Here is an 18,290-nt window from a genome sequence, read left to right as displayed (position 1 = left end):
ACCAGCGGAGATAAGATAGCATTAATTGTTCAATCTGGGGATATCATTACCAGTTATTAAAACAGTCTATTATTTTCGCAGAGCTAGTGTGTTGGACATATCCAGAGCATTGAGCCAATCGCATTGTTACCAAAATCGTAAATATTCGGCCTTACTCTCGGACTCAAATTTTCAACTTTGGTTATAGTATTGTTGATGTGTCGATGACTTCAACTTGACTATGAACTAATAGATTTGAAATTTTGTGGAGTGTTTTCAAAATTGTGCATCAATTGCCATGAACAATATTGTCCCGGATGAAATCGGGTTGTATATACCGAAGAAAGCGATACTACTTGTTTTGTGAGAGAGAAAGACTTCAGAGCTGCTCAAAACGCCAATACGCATTTGTGAATACGGAAATGTTTATTAATTTATAGCACACATACTTGAAAAGGACCTTATCTGCATTTAAAAATTAGTTTGATCGACATAATTATCGGTTTGAATATCAGCATTTAAACGGAAATCCATTTGCATGAAAATATGAACATTCAGTATGATTCAATATTCAAATATTAAGTGGAAGAATAATGGCCGTTTCTCTCTTAATATCCTATCTCTCACAACTTTCCGCCAGAGAGTCAGCGTCAAAAGAGACGGAGCACGTAACTATCCTTTCGCCAGAAAGAGTGCAACAGAGAAGTATGATTGCGTTCGAGTGGTGTGCAAGCGAGAGTGCGTGAAAAAGACCATTGGTCTGAGAGAGATGGCACGATAGTGTGTTTTCAAGCAGCTACGGAATATCTCTCGGACGAGACTACAGCGGCGGCTTACTCATACTCGACTGCTCCAAGTGAACGAACGTACGTGCGCGCTTTTCAACCGGGTGCTTCTCAAAAGAACGTGAATTCGGTCTGATCGTCGAGATCTTTTTGAAATTACCTTCTTGCTGTACGATCGTGTAAAAAAGTGTGCTAAATAAAGCTTCTTTTCCCGCTAAAAGCCGGATCGAACCGCAACTTGTACGCCAGGTGCTATTGCTTCGCGTGAGTGTTTCCGTGCGCTTGTGTGTGTGCGTTGTGTGCGGCGTGATCAGTTTGTGCGCCGTAACTTGAGCACCTTCCTGTACTCTTCCTGCCCCCTGTCTTCCCTTCCCTTTCATTCCTTTCCATTCTTTTGATTGTCCGAACTTCCTTGCATTGCTCGAAGCACGAAGCGGGGGCTTTTCGAGTTTTGTGACCAGAGATTTTGTGGTTCTTTTTTAATTAGCAGCGGGCCTAACGACACAACAAGCGGAACAGCGCGAATTCCACATTCCACCGGTGCAAAATGGCTCTTAACTGCGGACATTCGACGTTAAAGTACCTGCTTTTCATCTTCAATCTGCTGTGCCTGGTAAGTAACTGTAGTTTTCGATCAATTCTATAATAGCAGCTCTCGTATGGGTCCAAGGGCACACCACGATGTGATGCCGAGATGACCACATGATACATCCACTCGATGGGCTTGTTTGAAAGGGAAAGTAGCCCGGAACCGGTCCTTGGGTTTATGCAACCGCGTGACCATCGCCACGACACGCGACGCAGGAAGTGCAGTTTGCTTGCACTAAGTGTTAAGAAAAAAAGGGTCAAACAACGCACCACCGCCGCATTTTGCCGGCGTACAATTTTAAAGAAAAATACACTTCTTTTGTGACGGAGTGAGAGAAGGAGTATGAGGGTGGTTCTTTTTAGTAGCAAACACTCACTTAACGCTGCGTAGCCGGGCCCACCCTATCCTGGTTCGGAAACACGCCCTGTTGTTTCTGAAACCGGCGTGTGTTATATTTAGAATCCAACAGGTCATGTTTCAGCTACGAAACGCAACGGCGGCCCCTTCGGGATGGAGCTGTGTGTGCGTTTGTGCCTTGACTGGGTTTACAAGAACGAATTCGGTTCTCGGTGGACCGGTCTGCCGAAAGCGTGAATCATACTGCACTCGGAACAACTGCACCCACGTATTTGGGCACGTATTTGTTGCAGCAAAATGATGACGTTCTCGTTCTCTCGTCGGTCTGCTGAAGGGCATCATAGGTTGATACTTTTTTATATCGAATCTGAATCCCGATGCGTAGATGAAGGGAAAATATCCCATGTGGTAGTGTGCACGCTCGTAGCCCTTTTAAACTTACCTTTTTCTACCCGTGCCATACGAAAGGAAGCAGGAAACACAGAGCAAAAAACAGCGTGTTCCGCTTTTCCACCGGATTTAGAGCTACGAGCGAGAGCGACAAGAAGAGCACCACAACGCGTCAGATGCGTTCTCTTTTACGTGCGCACCCCAAAACAAACGATTCCTCGGCGAAAAACACGCTTGGGCTAGTTTTGGAATGTTTTGTTTTCTGTTCCAAGCCTCGAATTCACAAACACATCCAACGGAGCTACCCTCGGTCAAAACAACAAAGAAAAGGGAAATCTTCATATCCCCCCATGGTCATCTACGAAGAAGAGGCGTGAAGATCGCGAATTTTTTGTTCACCAGATGGCGCTCTCATGGATAGCGGCAAAGTGCATTGAGCAATCGCACGTTATTGCAGGACGATGGCGATAAGGAAAGTACACACGGACACGGGATGGACTGATAACTTTCTTATTAGCCACTGGTGTCTCGTTCTGGGAAGGTTTATTTGCTTTCCATTTCTACGCCGCGTACGAGCGAGCGATCGTTTCACCCTTTTTAGCGCTACAGTGTTATGCACCACCCACGGGCACGGGAAAATCGTGCTAAATGGTGTGTAGGTGCACACGCGTGTCTCCTCCAGACTCTTCCCCAGCAAGCTATTTGCTCTTGCACCTCCAACCCGGAGGTTATCGGTGTGAGTTTCTCTCCTGCGGGCTTGCTGGAATGTAACCCCCGTGGCTGTGGGTTTGGTTGGAAAACGTTTACGCAAGCACACGCACACACAAGCAAAGACGTCGAAGGGGTGAGCTCGATCGCGAGTCGCGGTATGTCGCGGTTGGAAATGGACATTTTTCAACCCCTTCCCATCGCTTCTCGGCAAACATTGTGCCGCTGGTATTTGTGTGTGTGTGCGCGAACGAGAGACTTCCATTTTAAAATATTTCTGCAACAACTTGTATAGCTCATTAAAAAAACGACAATAAAACCCAACATCCGATCCCACACGCCATGTCGCTCGCTGTGAAGGCTCGAAGCGCGCTCGTCACTAATTTGAAGCTGGTTTAGCATTACGAGCGTTTAGTATTAAGGCTGAATCAGCACCATCAACAGTGTTGTTTACAGAGGACGCAATTCCAATTAGCTTGCTTTTTTGGTTGTGTTGTCGCCAACCCCCTATCGGTGCGTGTGCTACATTGAGAGCACTTTAAGCTACATAAACCAATGGCGCCAACTTGAAATCAAGGCGCGCGAAAAACCGGTTTACCACACGCTGCTACACCTTGCGATGGTAGCAAAGCCCGCCAATACTAGCTTACTTACACGGATCGTGCGTGGTCGTCGTAGTCGTAGTCGTCCGTCCCGCCTTGACCAGCTGGCAGTACGTTGGTCATTTTCTACGCTAAATATTCATCGAGATAGCTTCTCTGTGGAATTTTACTCTTTGAGGAACATTCCATCGTCGAACGTCGGCAAGAGGTCGATTAAACCTTCAGGTCGTCATATTCTCGAGATGTAGTCTAGGCATACAGAGGGATATAAACGTCTTATCATGAATCGTGAACCATCTTGCTTGGAAGGTGTTCTCCATTTTACAGTCAAATTACAGCTCATTTCCGTGCACGAGCTTGTTTAACATATTTTACGAGCTGCTAGCCTCCCTCTGCGTGCATTGCAGAACTGTGAGCTGCTCTGTCTTGGCACATTTCGATCAACACCTTCGCAGAAGAATGTTTACCATCGTGCAAAGCGTTCATCATGCGATCACAAAGCTCACCATGCAATAGAAACGCTCAACCTCCTCCCCACCGTCCCTTCGAGACCCTGACCTCGTCAATTGTTAGAATTTGTTTTCCAATTTTTCTCATCTACCTACGCGCCACCTAAATAAAGTATGAACCAAAAAAAACACCAGTGAGAGCAATAAAAACCACCCTCTCTATCGTTCTACTTTCGGTGGCAAGCAATAAGCGCAACAGCGATAGGAGAAGGGCTATGATGTGGCTATGCTTGTGGTATGTGGGGGTGCTGGAAAAACTTCGAGTTAGTCATCTGACGTACGAGTGTGCACGAGAGGGCGAGTCGTCTTATCAGTTGATAACACCATCCTTCACCACACGGTGTACAACTGTGGTAGTACATTTGTACTCCAGGCTCATACTGAAACCCCTGACGTGCGGCTTTTCGACAAGCAGCTGATTAGGAAAGTCGATAAAGAAAAATGAAAAAGAAGCTGCTGTCGACTCGAACATCGTGGTATCGGGGTTTCGATGATTCATCGGTGACACAAGGAGATAAATGGCACATGGCCTCTTGGAGTGTATGGTTAGCTTCACTCTAAATCTAGCATGAGGGCAGCAGAAAATGAATTGGCTCGAGAGTACGTCATCTCACGCTAATTGCAGTACAAAAGCCAATCAAAGCATGCCGGGGAGAAACGATCACCGGGCGGAAATCTCTCCTCCCCGGCCTCAGTAAGATGATGTTTATGTTTCGCCAACGTGTAACACGCCTGGCAGATCTCGATCCCAACAGTCTCTCAAAGGGAGAGTGTATCCAAGGTCCTTTATGCTTTCTTTTTTTTTTCAAACATTGTAGCACAGCATAAACAGACGTGTTTCGATTGCGACCACATCGAATACGGGGATGAACGATCGACCTCCGTGGTGGATCATGTTTTACTGGGAAGAATCTGTAACCATACATGTAAACAAAATGTAAACATTTCAACAATCATCAGAGGAAATATGTTCCCTCTAGCGCGCACCGTACATGTGGTGGAAAGATTTTAGAAGATTTGAAGAGGAAGAAAAGCAATATCGCTGCAAGTGATTTGCTTTTTATTATGTTGATGTTTTGTTAAGTATTCAATTTTCCCGAATCCCCATCACACTCTCTTTCTCTCCACACCACTTACACTTTGTATAAAGCACCAACAGTTTTTATCCTGCCATATACTAAATTCATTGTGTTTTATAGGACGCTAAGTCGTCCAACAACAGCAGAAGCAGAAGGCAAGCTTAGTGCATACGAGTTGACAACATGGTGTACTAGGTTACGTATGGCTTTATCTTATCGATCGTTGCACGAACATGTTCTGATAACCAGGGAGCGGTAGTTACGTAAATTCCCCCCATGATTGCTGACAAAAAAAGGAACCAAACCTCCACCCTCCCGGGGAGCATATGGATGGTTTAGGGTGATTTTTTGATTGGCGATTCGTGGAATTTCTGCTATCTTGAACACCAGAATGCGCATTTTCGCTGTTGCCGGAAAAACGATGGTAAAATGTGTTTAAATGGTATAACGATAAACACACAGCTTCAGTTGCTGATCCTTTGTGTGCACGATCATGTATGTGTTTCTGCACACGCGCTATGACGAATCGGTAGTTTTTAACGATCGGTGTGGGAAGGTTGTAACCCAGGATGTGCATCATCGCACGGTTTGATAAGATAAGAGACACTGCTGTTAGTGCTACGATCGATTGTTTAATGACGAAACGCGATAACGGCGATCGTGTGCTTATTTTGCTCGCTCCACTTAATGCCAACCCGGCACGAGAGGGGTTTTAATTTATTACCAAAAGTGCGCTCGCATTTTATTTCATGTGTGATCGCGCTGTGAGCATATTTAATTGATTTTGAGTTCATGTGTTCTCAAATTCTTGCGTTTTTCACGGCCCCCCTGCAGGTGCTCGAAGGACGATGAAAAAGTCGGTGGTCATGATATCGCGTGTGTGTCCGGTGCCCATTCTGTCCGGTTACGGTGTGGTTACCTCGTCCATCCATATGCTTCCACTGTTTTGTTACGAGACCCTGAGGGCAAACGAACGGCGATACATATGAGGGGGAAACGACGTTCATGGCCACGGTGTGGGCTGGTTTGCGATTTTCCGTTTTTAGCAAACACTAAACCAATACATGCCGCCATCTCACAGGGTGGGGAAGGAGGAGATGAAGGGTGCGGTTAGCGTCCAGCCGCTCGTCACACCGATAACTCCACTATAAGTTGCTCAATGTCATAGGGGCACGAAAAACGACCGCGAACAACCCTCTCGAGAATCGCAAATTGTGCGCAAATAGTGTGCAGAGTGAATCACCAATTTTTACATGTGTGGTGTGTCGGCGCTATGACGCGATCACCTCCACCAATAGAGGAGATCCACCGCGTCGGATGTGAGAGATGACGTGATCAAGAGGGCGTCTTCTGGCGGCAGTTGGGGTTGGGGTGTACGTAAACCCGTAAGTTTTGTTTGTTCTTTAACTCGACGACTCACCGACGACGATTGGGAAAATCCCCTCGAGAGTACGTACCATGCGCAAGCCGCTTTTAACAAAGCGTTTTCCATCAAACGACGGTGGAATTGAGACGTGCGCATTGCTTTTCCACCCTTGCACCCCCTTGGTTGCATGCCCCTCGCATGCATTCTACCAACACAAAACTATGAGACTGCTGTGTGGCCCCCAGAACTTACAAATGGCCGCCGAGGGTGGCTTAAGCGTGCGCGTGTGTATGCCGTCGTTTCACACAAACAACCAGCACCACCACCCTCCCTTGGAACCCCTACTGTACACGGGTGGCTGCGTTTCACTTCTAAGCACCCTCTTTGTCCAATCAACCCCCCCCCCCCCAGCAGCCTGGCGGCATCGTCCAACCAATCGATCGGATTCTCTCACGCAACAAGGAAACACAATAGCTCCCCACCGAAGGGTGTGTGTGTGTGTATGTGGTGGAGTTTATGGAACTGGAGCTCCTTCGTTTAGGAAGGTTGCTAAATGAAAGAGAACAAGAGCGAAATATAGCGCGACGTTCAAGAACGCCAAGATCGTCATCATCATCACCATCGTCGCCTTGGTGAAACTAAAACAAGATATGGCTGCAGTGTGGTGTGGTTTGTTGGGGCAAAATATTGAACTTCAGCTTAGGTTGTTTGAAAAGCAGAAAAAAAAAACAACCAACGATCCATTTTGCTTACTTTGGCTGGGTCCTCCTAGTAGCCCTTGAGTTTGACCCGTTTGCCAAACGGGAGGTAGTACTTTTCGTTTGATCTCTCTCGAAGGGGGGCAGAGTGTTAAGAAAACGTTCCTTATGGAATGCAACAATCGGAGCAGCAACATTCCACTTGAATAACATCATTTGAAACGGAAAAATTGCTTTCAAAAGTCGGCAGCGAATGGTCTCGCGAGCAAACATCTGGCGTTCATTGCTTCAGTCCTGTGGCGTAAATGAAAATTCGTGATTCGCAGAAAACGACATGGGAATCATCTTGCTACAACTATCGTCGTCGAAATCCTCCGAAAATCGTAAAACAAGTGACGAAATCGCGTAGGCGACAACCGCCGGCGAAAGAACTCCGTTGCTTCGTTTGGGCTTTTTCTCCAAGCATTTGAGCGCCATCACTTGTTCCATTCGTGAACTGCGTTGAGTTCTTCTTCTACATAGAGAGTCAGGGCGTCCAGGCGGCCATGTCACGGTTGGTGAAGTTCGAAATCGACACACGAGTTTTGGTAGCGCAAGTCCGTCCAAGCACAAAGAGAACGTGCCATCAACCACACGCAGGGAGAGAGAGAGTGTGTATAGTGGGAGGTGGTGTGTAATCCGCTTTTTTGGTTACGATTTAGCGAGCATAAACCAGTCATTTGATGAGAGACACTCGGTGGGTAGTTCCTAATCCTCAGGAATGCCGCGTCCTCCAAAGTACGGATATTGATGGATGGAATAATTATTAATTTAACGAACAATTCACCTCACACCATCAGCCGGGTGAGTGTGCGCGTGGAAAAGAAGAAACCCCTCACATAGCCTATTAATAATACCTGATCGTCGTGGTGACGAGGCAAGAATTGGCCTACGACCTAGATTTTTCGGCGAATCGAATGCAGGCGGAAAATGAAGCCCACCCTGTCCAGACCATCGTCCGGAAGCATCGTGCCAAAAAGAGAGCGAGATCTGTTGATTGGAAAAATACGTTCCACGGCCTTCGATCTTCCACTTTTCGTTTTGTTTGACGACTTGCCACCTTCGCCGTTCGCAGGTTCTTTGCACTAACACGCGCGCGTAGTCACGTGGCGATTGACAACGCGCCAAGGATGGTCGTTCCGGTGCAAGGAAATGGCCTGTGAACGATGGAGAAGCGCTAAAAGGAGGTCAGTTTGTATAGTCCTTGCGGCCCAACGCGAACCTCACCCTCGCTCATGGTAAACGGGGACGACCTTCACGGAAATTCCCGCGATCATTATGGTGGCATGTCCTTTGCTGGTCAATGGGCGGTGGCGCATGGAGGATGTGCGTCAGTGCGTTCATCAATAATGGCGGCCCTGCTTTGTTGTCACCTCTATGCGCGCAAACCCCAGGAATGGGTAGACCGTAAGCTGCAGGCCCACTCACATAGAGGGTGTCCTCGAGTCCTCGCGTCCTCGAGGAGAACGCTAGGGGTGGGTGACATGTAAAACGTTCACACTACCCGTCGCTGGCTCCACCGGAAGCAGGTGGTCTCTGTGCATGCTAACGACAGCAGCTGAACAATTGTAATTGTACGCAGTCCATCAGGTAGCAGAGGTGTTTTTGGTCTCCATCCATCCATTCATCCATCCCCATCCATGGTAGTGTGATTAAGGCACACGATGGACGATGGGCGATGACTACTAATTCCCATGGGCAAGGTTACGCGCGATGTGGACGCCACAAATGTTGGGAGTTGAATTACATGTTTTCAAGGCGTCCGTGACTGGTGGGACTTTTCAGGTCTAAGCGCAACTCATGTTTGTTCTCCTCAAACTCCACCGGCAAACGGTGGCAAATACGAACGGCGGAAGCAAGTAGCAGCAGCAGCAGCAGCAGCCCATATGTCCCATGTGTGGACGGTCCCTCCTGAGTGCAGTAGTGTGTGTTATCCAAGTGAAATCCAGGACAGCTCTCTGGACGGACGGACAACAGGCAGCAACACGCAGTGATGGAAGGAGGAAGTAGAACCTCCATCCAACCCAAGCCAAGCCCCAAGCCAAATGAACCCAACAATCGAGGCTAACTGATGGCGACTGTTGCACGTCGATGACATCATCTTTGCGGGCGCTGGTGATATTGTGTTTGGTATGCAAATCAACGCCGCCACACGCTGCTGATGGTAACCGACGAGATTCCCCTCAACGCCTACCACCAACGCTCTTCATCAAATTGTCATGTGACCGGAGGGGTGAAGTGAAGTTCCAACGACAAATTGTTATGTGTCGTTCTCTCTCTTTCTCTCCTTTTCTCTGGTATGCCCTCTACGTCAACAGGGGGCAGTGAAATGACCAACATCATCGAGTCTAAGATGTCCGTGGCACAATTCCAGGGTGGAGACAATTCGGGTCCTTTCCACCCTGTTAATAGGCGGATCATCTTTCTCTTGCCCCCCTCCCCATCCTGGATCTCAACTTGTCCTCGTTGCGGATCGTCTTTGCCCCGTGTGTGAGGAATTAAAACGACGAATTAAATGGAGCACAAAAAAAGACAACAATCCAAAAGCGATGGTTGCTAGCAGGCAGGCAGCACGGTTAATGTTGCACACTTGGCAGATTTTTAGTAGTAATTTTCATGGCTCCAAACAGCTCTGGTCCAACCCCAAAAAACACCAGGGGAGGAAGGTTTCGGTTCGCGCAGACTCCACGGTTTGCCGCCACCCGAACGAACTTAGTGGTGTGTACGTTGTTCATCTTCCTGCTTTTGCTCTCCCGCAAAAGAGAGAAAAAAAAACACTCCCCAAACATCGATAGTTCCCTTCAACTGGCGCGTATCCTTCTGGCGTAGAAACGGCGCAATTACTCCATCGATTCCTTACAGCTTCGCAGGGGTGTTGTCGTCGCACAGACGACGCCATGGCGCGCGAGAAGGAACCGTATTCTGTTTCCTGTGCCCCAACCCACAGAATCGTGGCACCATCATTAAACCCGAGCGGGGCAATAAGGGGGAGAAGTTGGGGAGATGTTTTTCACCACCGGCGTCGAAGACCAGCGAGGCAAATGCGGTTAAAGTGACGGGGAGAATTTGGGCCTGTCTTTCCTCTATGACGTCGCAGACGCTCGCTTGACGAATTTTCCGTTCCCGGATGCATGCATGTATGTGTGTGTGTGTGTGTGTGTGTTCATCTCAGGATGGCCCCAAGCCGCCGGTGTTCAACGCTAGCGCTTGCACTGGCACTGAGGGCGGAAGCATGGGCGAAGTGGAAAAATATGCGCAGCAGCAGAGAAAGAAGCTGCTCCTGAGGGAATGGAGCAACGTGTGGCGGTGAGGTGGAAAGGACGACGCCGGGCCCTCAAGCAAAATATCTTCGCTATTCGCGCGGGTGTTGGGTGATAGTGAGTAACCGTCAGCCCATGATCTAATCAGTAAAACATTCCTGTCTGTAAGCAGCAGTGATCGATCGATTGAAGACGAGATTGCATGCCTGGGGGAAGGGTTATTTTCAAATTTATTCACCCTTTAGCAGAGTATGGTGCGTAGTGTGTTGCGGAGCAAGGGTAGGTGGACAAGGCAAGACAGTCTCGATGTTGAGGGAAAAAATACACTCACACACACACACACACACAGCGCCATACTTCTAGGAATCTGTGTAACATTTTGCGACAATTGTGCAATTCATTTGCAGCCTATTCTTAATCGCAGCATTGAGTCGCGATTCAGGATTAATCTAGGCTGAACGGAAGCCGCTTTCGACATTCTCCCCGTGGTGGTGCCGGAGCATAATAGAATATGATTTCCGTCGTTTTTCATTGCGATTTCTCCATGGTTTGCCTTTACGTGCCATAGTTGCCATGTATCAGAGCGAGATTAGTAAAAAGAATGAGGAATGAGGAAGCATAAAGCGATAAAACAAACATGTTAATAACGATGTGTATGTTGTTCTCTACTAGCAATAGAGAAAGAGATCTGAATCACATGAGAGTTACTTCTCTATGTTTTGTATTGCTTGTTTTAGGTTTGGAGTATATCTACTTGAAATGGGTTGAAAATTCATATCGACTAATGCTATTTTGTCTTTTCATCGTTTTCTTCAACAGTTGTGCGGCATAGCGTTGATTGTGGCCGGTGCTATTTCGCTGGTAAAACTCGATGAGCTGCGTGATATCAGCGATGAGTACAACATCGTCGCTCCGTCCATCCTGCTGATCGTGTTCGGTTCGATCGTGTTCGTCATCTCGTTCTTCGGTTGCTGTGGAGCCATCCGCGAATCGTACTGCATGACCTCGACCGTAAGTCAATGCTGGAAAATCAACCGGAAAAAGGCAAAAAGGAACCACCTGGACTTGACCTAATCATTCTTGCTTCTCTTATTCTCCCCTGTTTCCGGCCAACAGTACAGCTTCTTCCTGATCCTGCTCGTGATCGCTCAGATTGTGATTGCCATCCTGGTGTTCGTCTTCGTCGGTGACGTAACCATCGCCATCAAGAAGGGCTTCGAGCGCGTATTTGAGAACCGCGACAACCCGGTCAACTCGGACCTGATCAACACGATCCAGCAGAACGTACGTGACCGAATTGAAGAACCCCGAGGGGATCTTCTGTTGCGTTGAGCGCAGACACTCTAATGTAGCACGTACTTTCTTCTTTCTTCAGCTGGAATGTTGCGGCAAGAGTAGCTTCCTGGACTATGGCGTCAACTTCCCGCAATCGTGCTGCAGCAGCGGTGGAACTGCCCCACTGTGCGTGCCATTTGCTCGAGGATGCGTGGGTCGTCTGTCCGAATTCCTGGACAATGCCGGTAACGTCGTCGCCTGGGTGTCGCTCGGTGTCGCCGCTGTCGAGCTCTTCAGTCTCATCTCGGCCTGCTGCCTGGCCAACGCCATCCGCAACCAGGAGAGAAGGTCTGGTTACTAAAGTTTTCACCGAAAGAGCGCGTTTTTCCCCACGACCTACATCCATCCTTGTACCCAAAGAGAGAAACGAAACAGAGAGACCAAAACAGAGAGTACAGACGACACGCGTCCCAAGACACATGCCAGCTCCTTCCTCTTTCTCTCTCTCTCTCTCTGAGCTACAACCAAAACGATAACAGCTGAAAAAAAAAACATGTCCCACTAACATGTCTATTCGAACTGATAAAAATCATCTAACATCGAAACGAAAACAAAACCGCAACCAACAATCCTTCCAAAGCAATCACCATCATCCACACTCCATTGGCGTTTGGCGCGGATCCTCTTTCATGTCTTGTTGCGTCCGATCATGGCATGGCATAAGCAAGTGCAACGCTGGTTCTAATGCATATACTTTTATGTTTTTGTTTCTCGTTGTGTTGTCCCTTCCTTCCGAACAGATACAGCTAAGAAGTTACTGCACTACTATCACTCTTTTTTGTAGTTGGTGGGTGTCGTCGTCCGTTTCAAATGTTGCAGATGCTAGGAGGAAAGCGGAGAGAAAGAGGAGGATGAGCATATAAGTACTGCTTTTGTTTTGTTGGAAACATTCGTTAAGAGACTATATACTGGAATAAGAAGATACTGGAGTATATTGATGGTTTGCTTTTGTGGTTTCGTACACCGCTTGTGGGGAACGACCATGTTCCACGCTACATCATCATTAGCATTGATCATGATCAAATCCAATAAGTTGTACTGTGAGAATGAAAGCAAAAGGACACCATGCACACACCCCGCTGACGAAACACACCAGGAACGCGACGACCCACGTGTGTGATAAAGAACAAAACGTCCTATTCTGACAGCACAATAATGATTCGTAACAGAGCCGTTTAGAGAACCATGCCCTCACAAGTGCCAGCCTGATCAAAACCATCGACCAGATCTCGTCGACAGCACCGAAATCATCGGAACTACTTCTGGTTGATCGACACCATCGGAGCAGTACGCCACCGACACCTCACTGCTAAGCCACCTGCTCCAACACCCCGTCGTGCGTCTATTGCTTATGTCCTACCGTGTGTGTTTGTGTGCGTCTGTTTTCTTCTATTTTATGTTTGCGCAAAAAAGGGCTTCTTTGTCGCTATTTATACAAACTAAATGTAAACGTATATTAATCCATCGTTTGGCTTCGATGGCCCCTCCTTTTTTCATGGGTGTCGTCACTCCACCCCCGCTCCCTCTTTTTCCACTGGCGGGTAAAGGCAAGCTTTGCAGGAAGGAAGAAGTATCGAATTGCTGGGCAACATTCTCGTTTAGTTTCTTACTCGCTGCTAACTTCTTCTTTCCGATCTTCGAATATTTCCGAGTGTGTCGTGCGTGCGGACATGTCTCTTGAAACTGAACACTCGACACGTGTAGCATTTAAGAAACAAATATTCTCTTGGACTATAATCATACACGAATCGGAGCAGAACACAGTTACAATTGCGGTTGTTTTTTTGATACATATATTTCCCCTCAATTATTTTACAAAAGACACACGAAGCGTGTGCATGCAAATTCATACATTTATATACATGTAAAGTTGAATCAAAACCAGTAATATTTCAATACTATCTATTTTAAAATCGAATTCACTTTAGTTTTTGTAACAAGCATTGCACTACAAAACAACACCACATACTTTTGGCAAAGTATTTTTGCGATCCACGTGATCGCTGTTGAATTTGACCAAGAATAATGCAGTTATTAAATATATACATATTATATAAACTAGATGCCTCGTTAAAGCTTTAATAACGTTTTATGTCGAAGATATCAGTTTACGGTGTTTGGTCCTTATCTCCTTAGCAATTTTGTTCGTCCTTCGTTGGCCTTTTCATGTAGAGCATTTTTCATGTATCATTTGACTCACTTTCTTCGAAAGAAAATTCGTTTAAGTTAGTTTTCTTGCAGATGACATAATCTACCTTAAAATCATTGTAAAAATATTTGAGTAGTATCGGGAACGCGTCTTTACTATTTGTTTTTCTTTTGGAGAATTTAAGCTATTGTATCAGAAGTATTTTTGTGTCACATATTGCTCTCTATTGTACACTCTGAAATTTTTCAAGTAGCACCTCATCGTCCTTAAATGAACACTCCGGTTGAGAAATGTTGTAACGGGCCATAGGCCATGCGTCAACACGTGGACACTTCCTTCACGTAGGATCATTTTTCTCGGATTGTAGGTTCTGCAGTTCGATCTTTAAAAACATTTTCAAGCTTGGATCCGATATCTTTTGCAATACGATATCGCGTGCTTTGTCTCCACCGTCGTTTAGAATTTTAGTAAGATCCGCAGCGTACTGAATCCAAACGCAGTTCTGGCATCCGGACATGCAACATGTTGTCGGTTCAGGTGGGAGCTGTAACAAAATTTAATTTATTTCAAGATTGAAGAGTGAGTTGTCGAGAATCTATTATTACCTCAGGTATACTGCCATCGGAACCGTTCGTATGGGATGAATAAGGGCGATAGCGATTTCTCATTTGAACGTTTCTAATCAAATTCATTAAAACGCAATTCATGGTGTGTGCACTTTGCACCGGAAGACTACAATACGGAACAAGGCCTAAATAACGTAAGACGTTTTTAAAATAAACTTTGGGAAAAAAAATTATTCAATTCATCGCTTCTTTTCCAGTGCATTACTAGAGTGGAGCACGTGTGATTCTGCAAGAGGATGCTTTCGGATACCGCTTGCTCTAGCTGAGCGCAGATTCTAGTGCCATAACGTTCGATGCATTACCAATGAAAGTGATCAGCTGTTCGGTGAGAGCTATCCAAATTCCACGGACGATTTGTTGCATAAAACCTGCCAATGAAAAGTACGTATATTTAGATTGCACCTTTTTTATTTAACAAGTCACATACTAAAATCATAAAACAGCTAGCCTAACGTTCTTAATAACACTTAATTTCGCAGGAGTAATGAAGTAGTTTTTTGAGGTAAATAATTTAATTCTGTGTTTGAAAATATGAACAGCTGTTTTGCACGACCCCCAACAAACGCGCGCATGAACGTATACGTTCTCCATTTGCTAAATGTCAAATGAAAGATTTCAAATCGTTCTCAACCATCCGTCGAGTTTTTAAAGGCTTATTTTTATAATTCACCTAAATAAAAGACATATCATTCTTCAAGAATCTTACTAAAATTCAATTCTTTTTTAAAAAACAAATATGTATCCAAAATTTATTCGAAAACTAGCTAAATGTAATGGATATGTATACCATTTCGTAACAAAATTATAACTAAACTCAACTATACATAACCAACTATTATTGGAATTAGACAGAAGAATGCTAATCAAATAATTGTTACAAAAATGTAGCTAATTGTGAAAAATAGTGCAAACAGTAAAAGTTTACACTAATGCTTTGATGGCTGCGTGTGTCATCATTATTTTAGGGTAGTTGATTCAGTAGAAAAATATAAGGGTAAGCACCCCTTAAATTGACATTTAGCGGAGATCAGTACGCAGCCGCTTCGAACTGAAGAAACGTCAGTTGTTCATTACGTAAAATTTAGCCTCTGCTCTACAAAATCCGTAAGTTTATTTTATTAAAATCAAGATTATTGTTGATTTTAATCTAGTAAAAAATATTTAGATAGATCGTTGTTACTCTGTAGTGCAGAGTTTAGCCAAATTCAACTTACTGAAATGCATAGAAGCGTATATAACCCACTCGAAATTTAGCAGCTAAGTGTATTGTTTTGATTTTGCAGCACGAAGAATCTAACCAAATAACACTGAATTCATGCAATTATATATAAAATAAGTCATGAGCGTTATTTATTAAACAAATTACTGTTTGATATACTGCTTAAAATTCGGTTATATTTTTCCAGCGAAATGAGCTTAAAGGCGAACTACTACGACAAGCCGGAGGGCGACGATCTCTTCGGCAAGATGATTGCTACAAACAAGTATGCACTGGCCGGTGGACTCGGATGGTCCACGATTGAGGTGATGATGGTATCCAAGCCCAAGGGCTACCTGCCCACCATGGCCCGGTACGTGTACTTCACTGGACCGTTCGTTGGTATGGCGTCGGCGTTCACCGTGGGCGCGTACGCCGCAAACAGATTGCGTGGTCAGGATGATGGTTGGAACTACGTAGCCGGTGCTTTTGCTGCCGGTGGTGTGTACGGTGCCTGGAAACGGAACGTCGTCAGTGGACTGGTCGCTGGTTTGATCTTCAGCGTGGCGGGTGCCCTCAAGAAGCAATCCATCGATGAGGGTTGGGAATTCTTCCCTGAGGTGAAGAAGCATGCCATCAGTTCTGTCAATCCGAATCGCTACGATTTCACCTTGACGCAGGAACGCGAACGAGGATGGACGACCGGCAAGTGAGAAGCACTTGATGGTGAGATACTGAACGTGAATCTACTCGGTTCTGGTGATGTTGTAAAGCATGTTAGGCAATAAATACTGTGGATACTACACTAGGGTTGTCTTAAATAGGCATTTGCAAAAGCATTCCCATTTTCAGGGTGATAGATTGTCATAAAGATAAATGTTAGATGGAATTTGCGTAGCATAGATAGGTAGGTTAGGGCCATCGAATTGAAATTTGTTGCAACTTACATTATACAACATCATCCTATGTTTAAGTTTGGCTACATAGGCTATCGCCAAAATGGGGAGTACGGCCAAACGAATCTCGTGAATGTTAGGAAAGGGTGGCGGATCAGACGCTAGACAAAACTGTTAAAAGGTTCTCCAAAGCTCCATGTAACATAGGTTCTCGAACGCAAGCAGCTATAGCGTAATAGGCCAAAGCACAAAGTACAGTTGGACTACGCTGATAAGTTAGTAAGCTCATGAAAAAAGCCCCCTTCTCGCCAAAGCTGTTAGAAACGTTTGCGTGCAGTAATTCACTGAACCCGAACGCATCGACACGCCCTCCACGTAGGACGTTCCAAGGCAAACGGAAGTGCAACGAGCTGGAACCGATGGATCCTTCCGAATCCCTGGGGTGCAGAAATTTCGTTTTATTATCGAAGGCCCCCTCGGTAATGCTTTTATTTTTTATTATTGTTCACGATACTCTTCTGCTCCTCGGAGCAGGAAGCAGGAAATGCTGCCTTCGTTATTAATGTATGCCTATCATTAAGCACAACGCACGGGTTCCGCTTTACGAAAGCATACTCCTTGTCATCCAAACGCAATTCCGGGGGCCCATCGATTAATTGTTTCCCCGACTCTCGGTTTCAAAGTTCAAACCGTGGCTTGTGCGAGCAGCCATTCGTTGATGAGGGGTGCGTTTTGATTAAAACAATAACACCAAACTAATTGGTGCTTAAATTGTCACCCGAAACTAATGTGCAGCGAAGGACGCAGGTGATTCTCACACCTACAGTCGCGGGTCATGACGGTAATGACCCGAAACGTTTTTTCCCGTGGTTGGTCTGGTCAATGCACCTTCGTCTGCTGCTTCGAAAAGGTGACACAGTTGGAGAAGAGCCTGTTGGTTCTTCTATCTGGTGTGTGTCTTCTTTTTTTTTCACACCATGCTCACGCGAACCACGCTACAGAATCGTAACAAAGCCACCTCATCACAAACCGGAAGTTCTTCGCATTTGTTGTACGACTCACCCCTTCTACTCGCGTTTCATTCGCGAAAGTAAAATGTAAAACGAACGCCGAAAGCCACCCCGAACCGTCGGTGGTGGAATAAATTGCTTTTGGGTTCCCTTTCCGCTGGCGTGGAAGATGGCGAATGTATGATGGGCTTACGATAGGCTTCCTACCTCTACGTTTCGAACGTTTCTAACGAGGGAAATGCTGTTATCGTCGAATGCATCCCCGCTATTTATTCACCTGGATATCAGATTCATGCTAGGGACGCCGCGAGTTGAAGGGTCGAGGTTTGCTCTCTCTATCTCTCGTTTCACCCCTTTTTTCCGGTGTAGCGTGGTACTGTGTCAATAGACAAATTGGTTTCCGGACCACACTCGACCCGGGAGCCTCGGTTGTGGTGATAAACGAGGCTAGTCAATACGTAAGTGCGGCTGTCCCTGGGAGTGAGCCAGGGTGGATGGCAGATAGTGAAGGCTTGACATGCTTTATGCGAACGGTTAGAACGGGTACCTTCTGTTCGCGGTAGGTAGCATAACTTCCTTATCGGGTGCAAGTTTCTAGGAACTTTTAATGTGCTTATCACACGTCCCATACCAAGGAGTCGTCCAGTCTTCCCTCCCTATTTGTACTGAACTACATGTACAAACCGACACAAATCCATCATTTCACCCAGCCGGA

General features: G+C 46.0%; 3 protein-coding genes across 6 annotated transcripts; 2 read left to right on the top strand and 1 right to left on the bottom strand.

Annotated features, from left to right (window-relative positions):
• Positions 1–841: 841 nt before the first annotated feature.
• LOC128726691 (23 kDa integral membrane protein-like) lies at positions 842–13,749 on the top strand. Of its 4 annotated transcripts, XM_053820514.1 has the most exons (6): positions 842–1,028; positions 1,252–1,377; positions 11,181–11,372; positions 11,478–11,645; positions 11,737–11,984; positions 12,437–13,749. In XM_053820514.1, the coding sequence occupies exons 2-6, from the start codon at positions 1,312–1,314 to the stop codon at positions 12,444–12,446; spliced, it is 684 nt and encodes a 227-aa protein (XP_053676489.1). In that variant the 5' UTR covers positions 842–1,028; positions 1,252–1,311; the 3' UTR covers positions 12,447–13,749. The 4 variants fall into 4 exon arrangements, with proteins under 4 accessions (XP_053676489.1, XP_053676488.1, XP_053676487.1 ...); XM_053820513.1 differs by having other exon boundaries at positions 842–1,013; positions 1,255–1,377; positions 11,737–13,749; XM_053820512.1 differs by having other exon boundaries at positions 1,255–1,377; positions 11,737–13,749.
• LOC128726692 (oxidoreductase-like domain-containing protein 1) lies at positions 13,585–14,552 on the bottom strand. The gene is made up of 2 exons (XM_053820515.1): positions 14,451–14,552; positions 13,585–14,389 (listed from the first exon to the last, which is right to left on the bottom strand). Exons 1-2 carry the CDS (start codon positions 14,550–14,552, stop codon positions 14,183–14,185), a joined length of 309 nt encoding a protein of 102 aa, XP_053676490.1. The 3' UTR covers positions 13,585–14,182.
• Positions 14,553–15,487: 935 nt separating this feature from the next.
• LOC128725230 (uncharacterized) lies at positions 15,488–16,471 on the top strand. The gene is made up of 2 exons (XM_053818955.1): positions 15,488–15,575; positions 15,878–16,471. Exon 2 carries the CDS (start codon positions 15,882–15,884, stop codon positions 16,380–16,382), a length of 501 nt encoding a protein of 166 aa, XP_053674930.1. The 5' UTR covers positions 15,488–15,575; positions 15,878–15,881; the 3' UTR covers positions 16,383–16,471.
• The last annotated feature ends 1,819 nt before the right edge of the window (positions 16,472–18,290 follow it).

This window comes from Anopheles nili, chromosome 3, assembly GCF_943737925.1.
Source record: "Anopheles nili chromosome 3, idAnoNiliSN_F5_01, whole genome shotgun sequence".
In the NCBI taxonomy this organism is placed as follows: domain Eukaryota; kingdom Metazoa; phylum Arthropoda; class Insecta; order Diptera; family Culicidae; genus Anopheles; species Anopheles nili.
Note: the sequence above shows the minus strand (reverse complement) of the source record. Positions and strands in the feature narration are given on the sequence as shown.

Bases quoted from the DNA above. Each gene is read 5' to 3' on its own strand.
- LOC128726691 (XM_053820513.1), top strand. From the start codon at position 1,312: ATGGCTCTTAACTGCGGACATTCGACGTTAAAGTACCTGCTTTTCATC. The intron at 11,373-11,477 runs GTAAGTCAATGC...TCCGGCCAACAG, and splicing joins CGTACTGCATGACCTCGACC to TACAGCTTCTTCCTGATCCT. The intron at 11,646-11,736 runs GTACGTGACCGA...TTCTTTCTTCAG, and splicing joins TCAACACGATCCAGCAGAAC to CTGGAATGTTGCGGCAAGAG.
- LOC128726692 (XM_053820515.1), bottom strand. From the start codon at position 14,552: ATGAATTGCGTTTTAATGAATTTGATTAGAAACGTTCAAATGAGAAAT. The intron at 14,390-14,450 runs GTAATAATAGAT...ATTTTGTTACAG, and splicing joins CCGATGGCAGTATACCTGAG to CTCCCACCTGAACCGACAAC.
- LOC128725230 (XM_053818955.1), top strand. From the start codon at position 15,882: ATGAGCTTAAAGGCGAACTACTACGACAAGCCGGAGGGCGACGATCTC.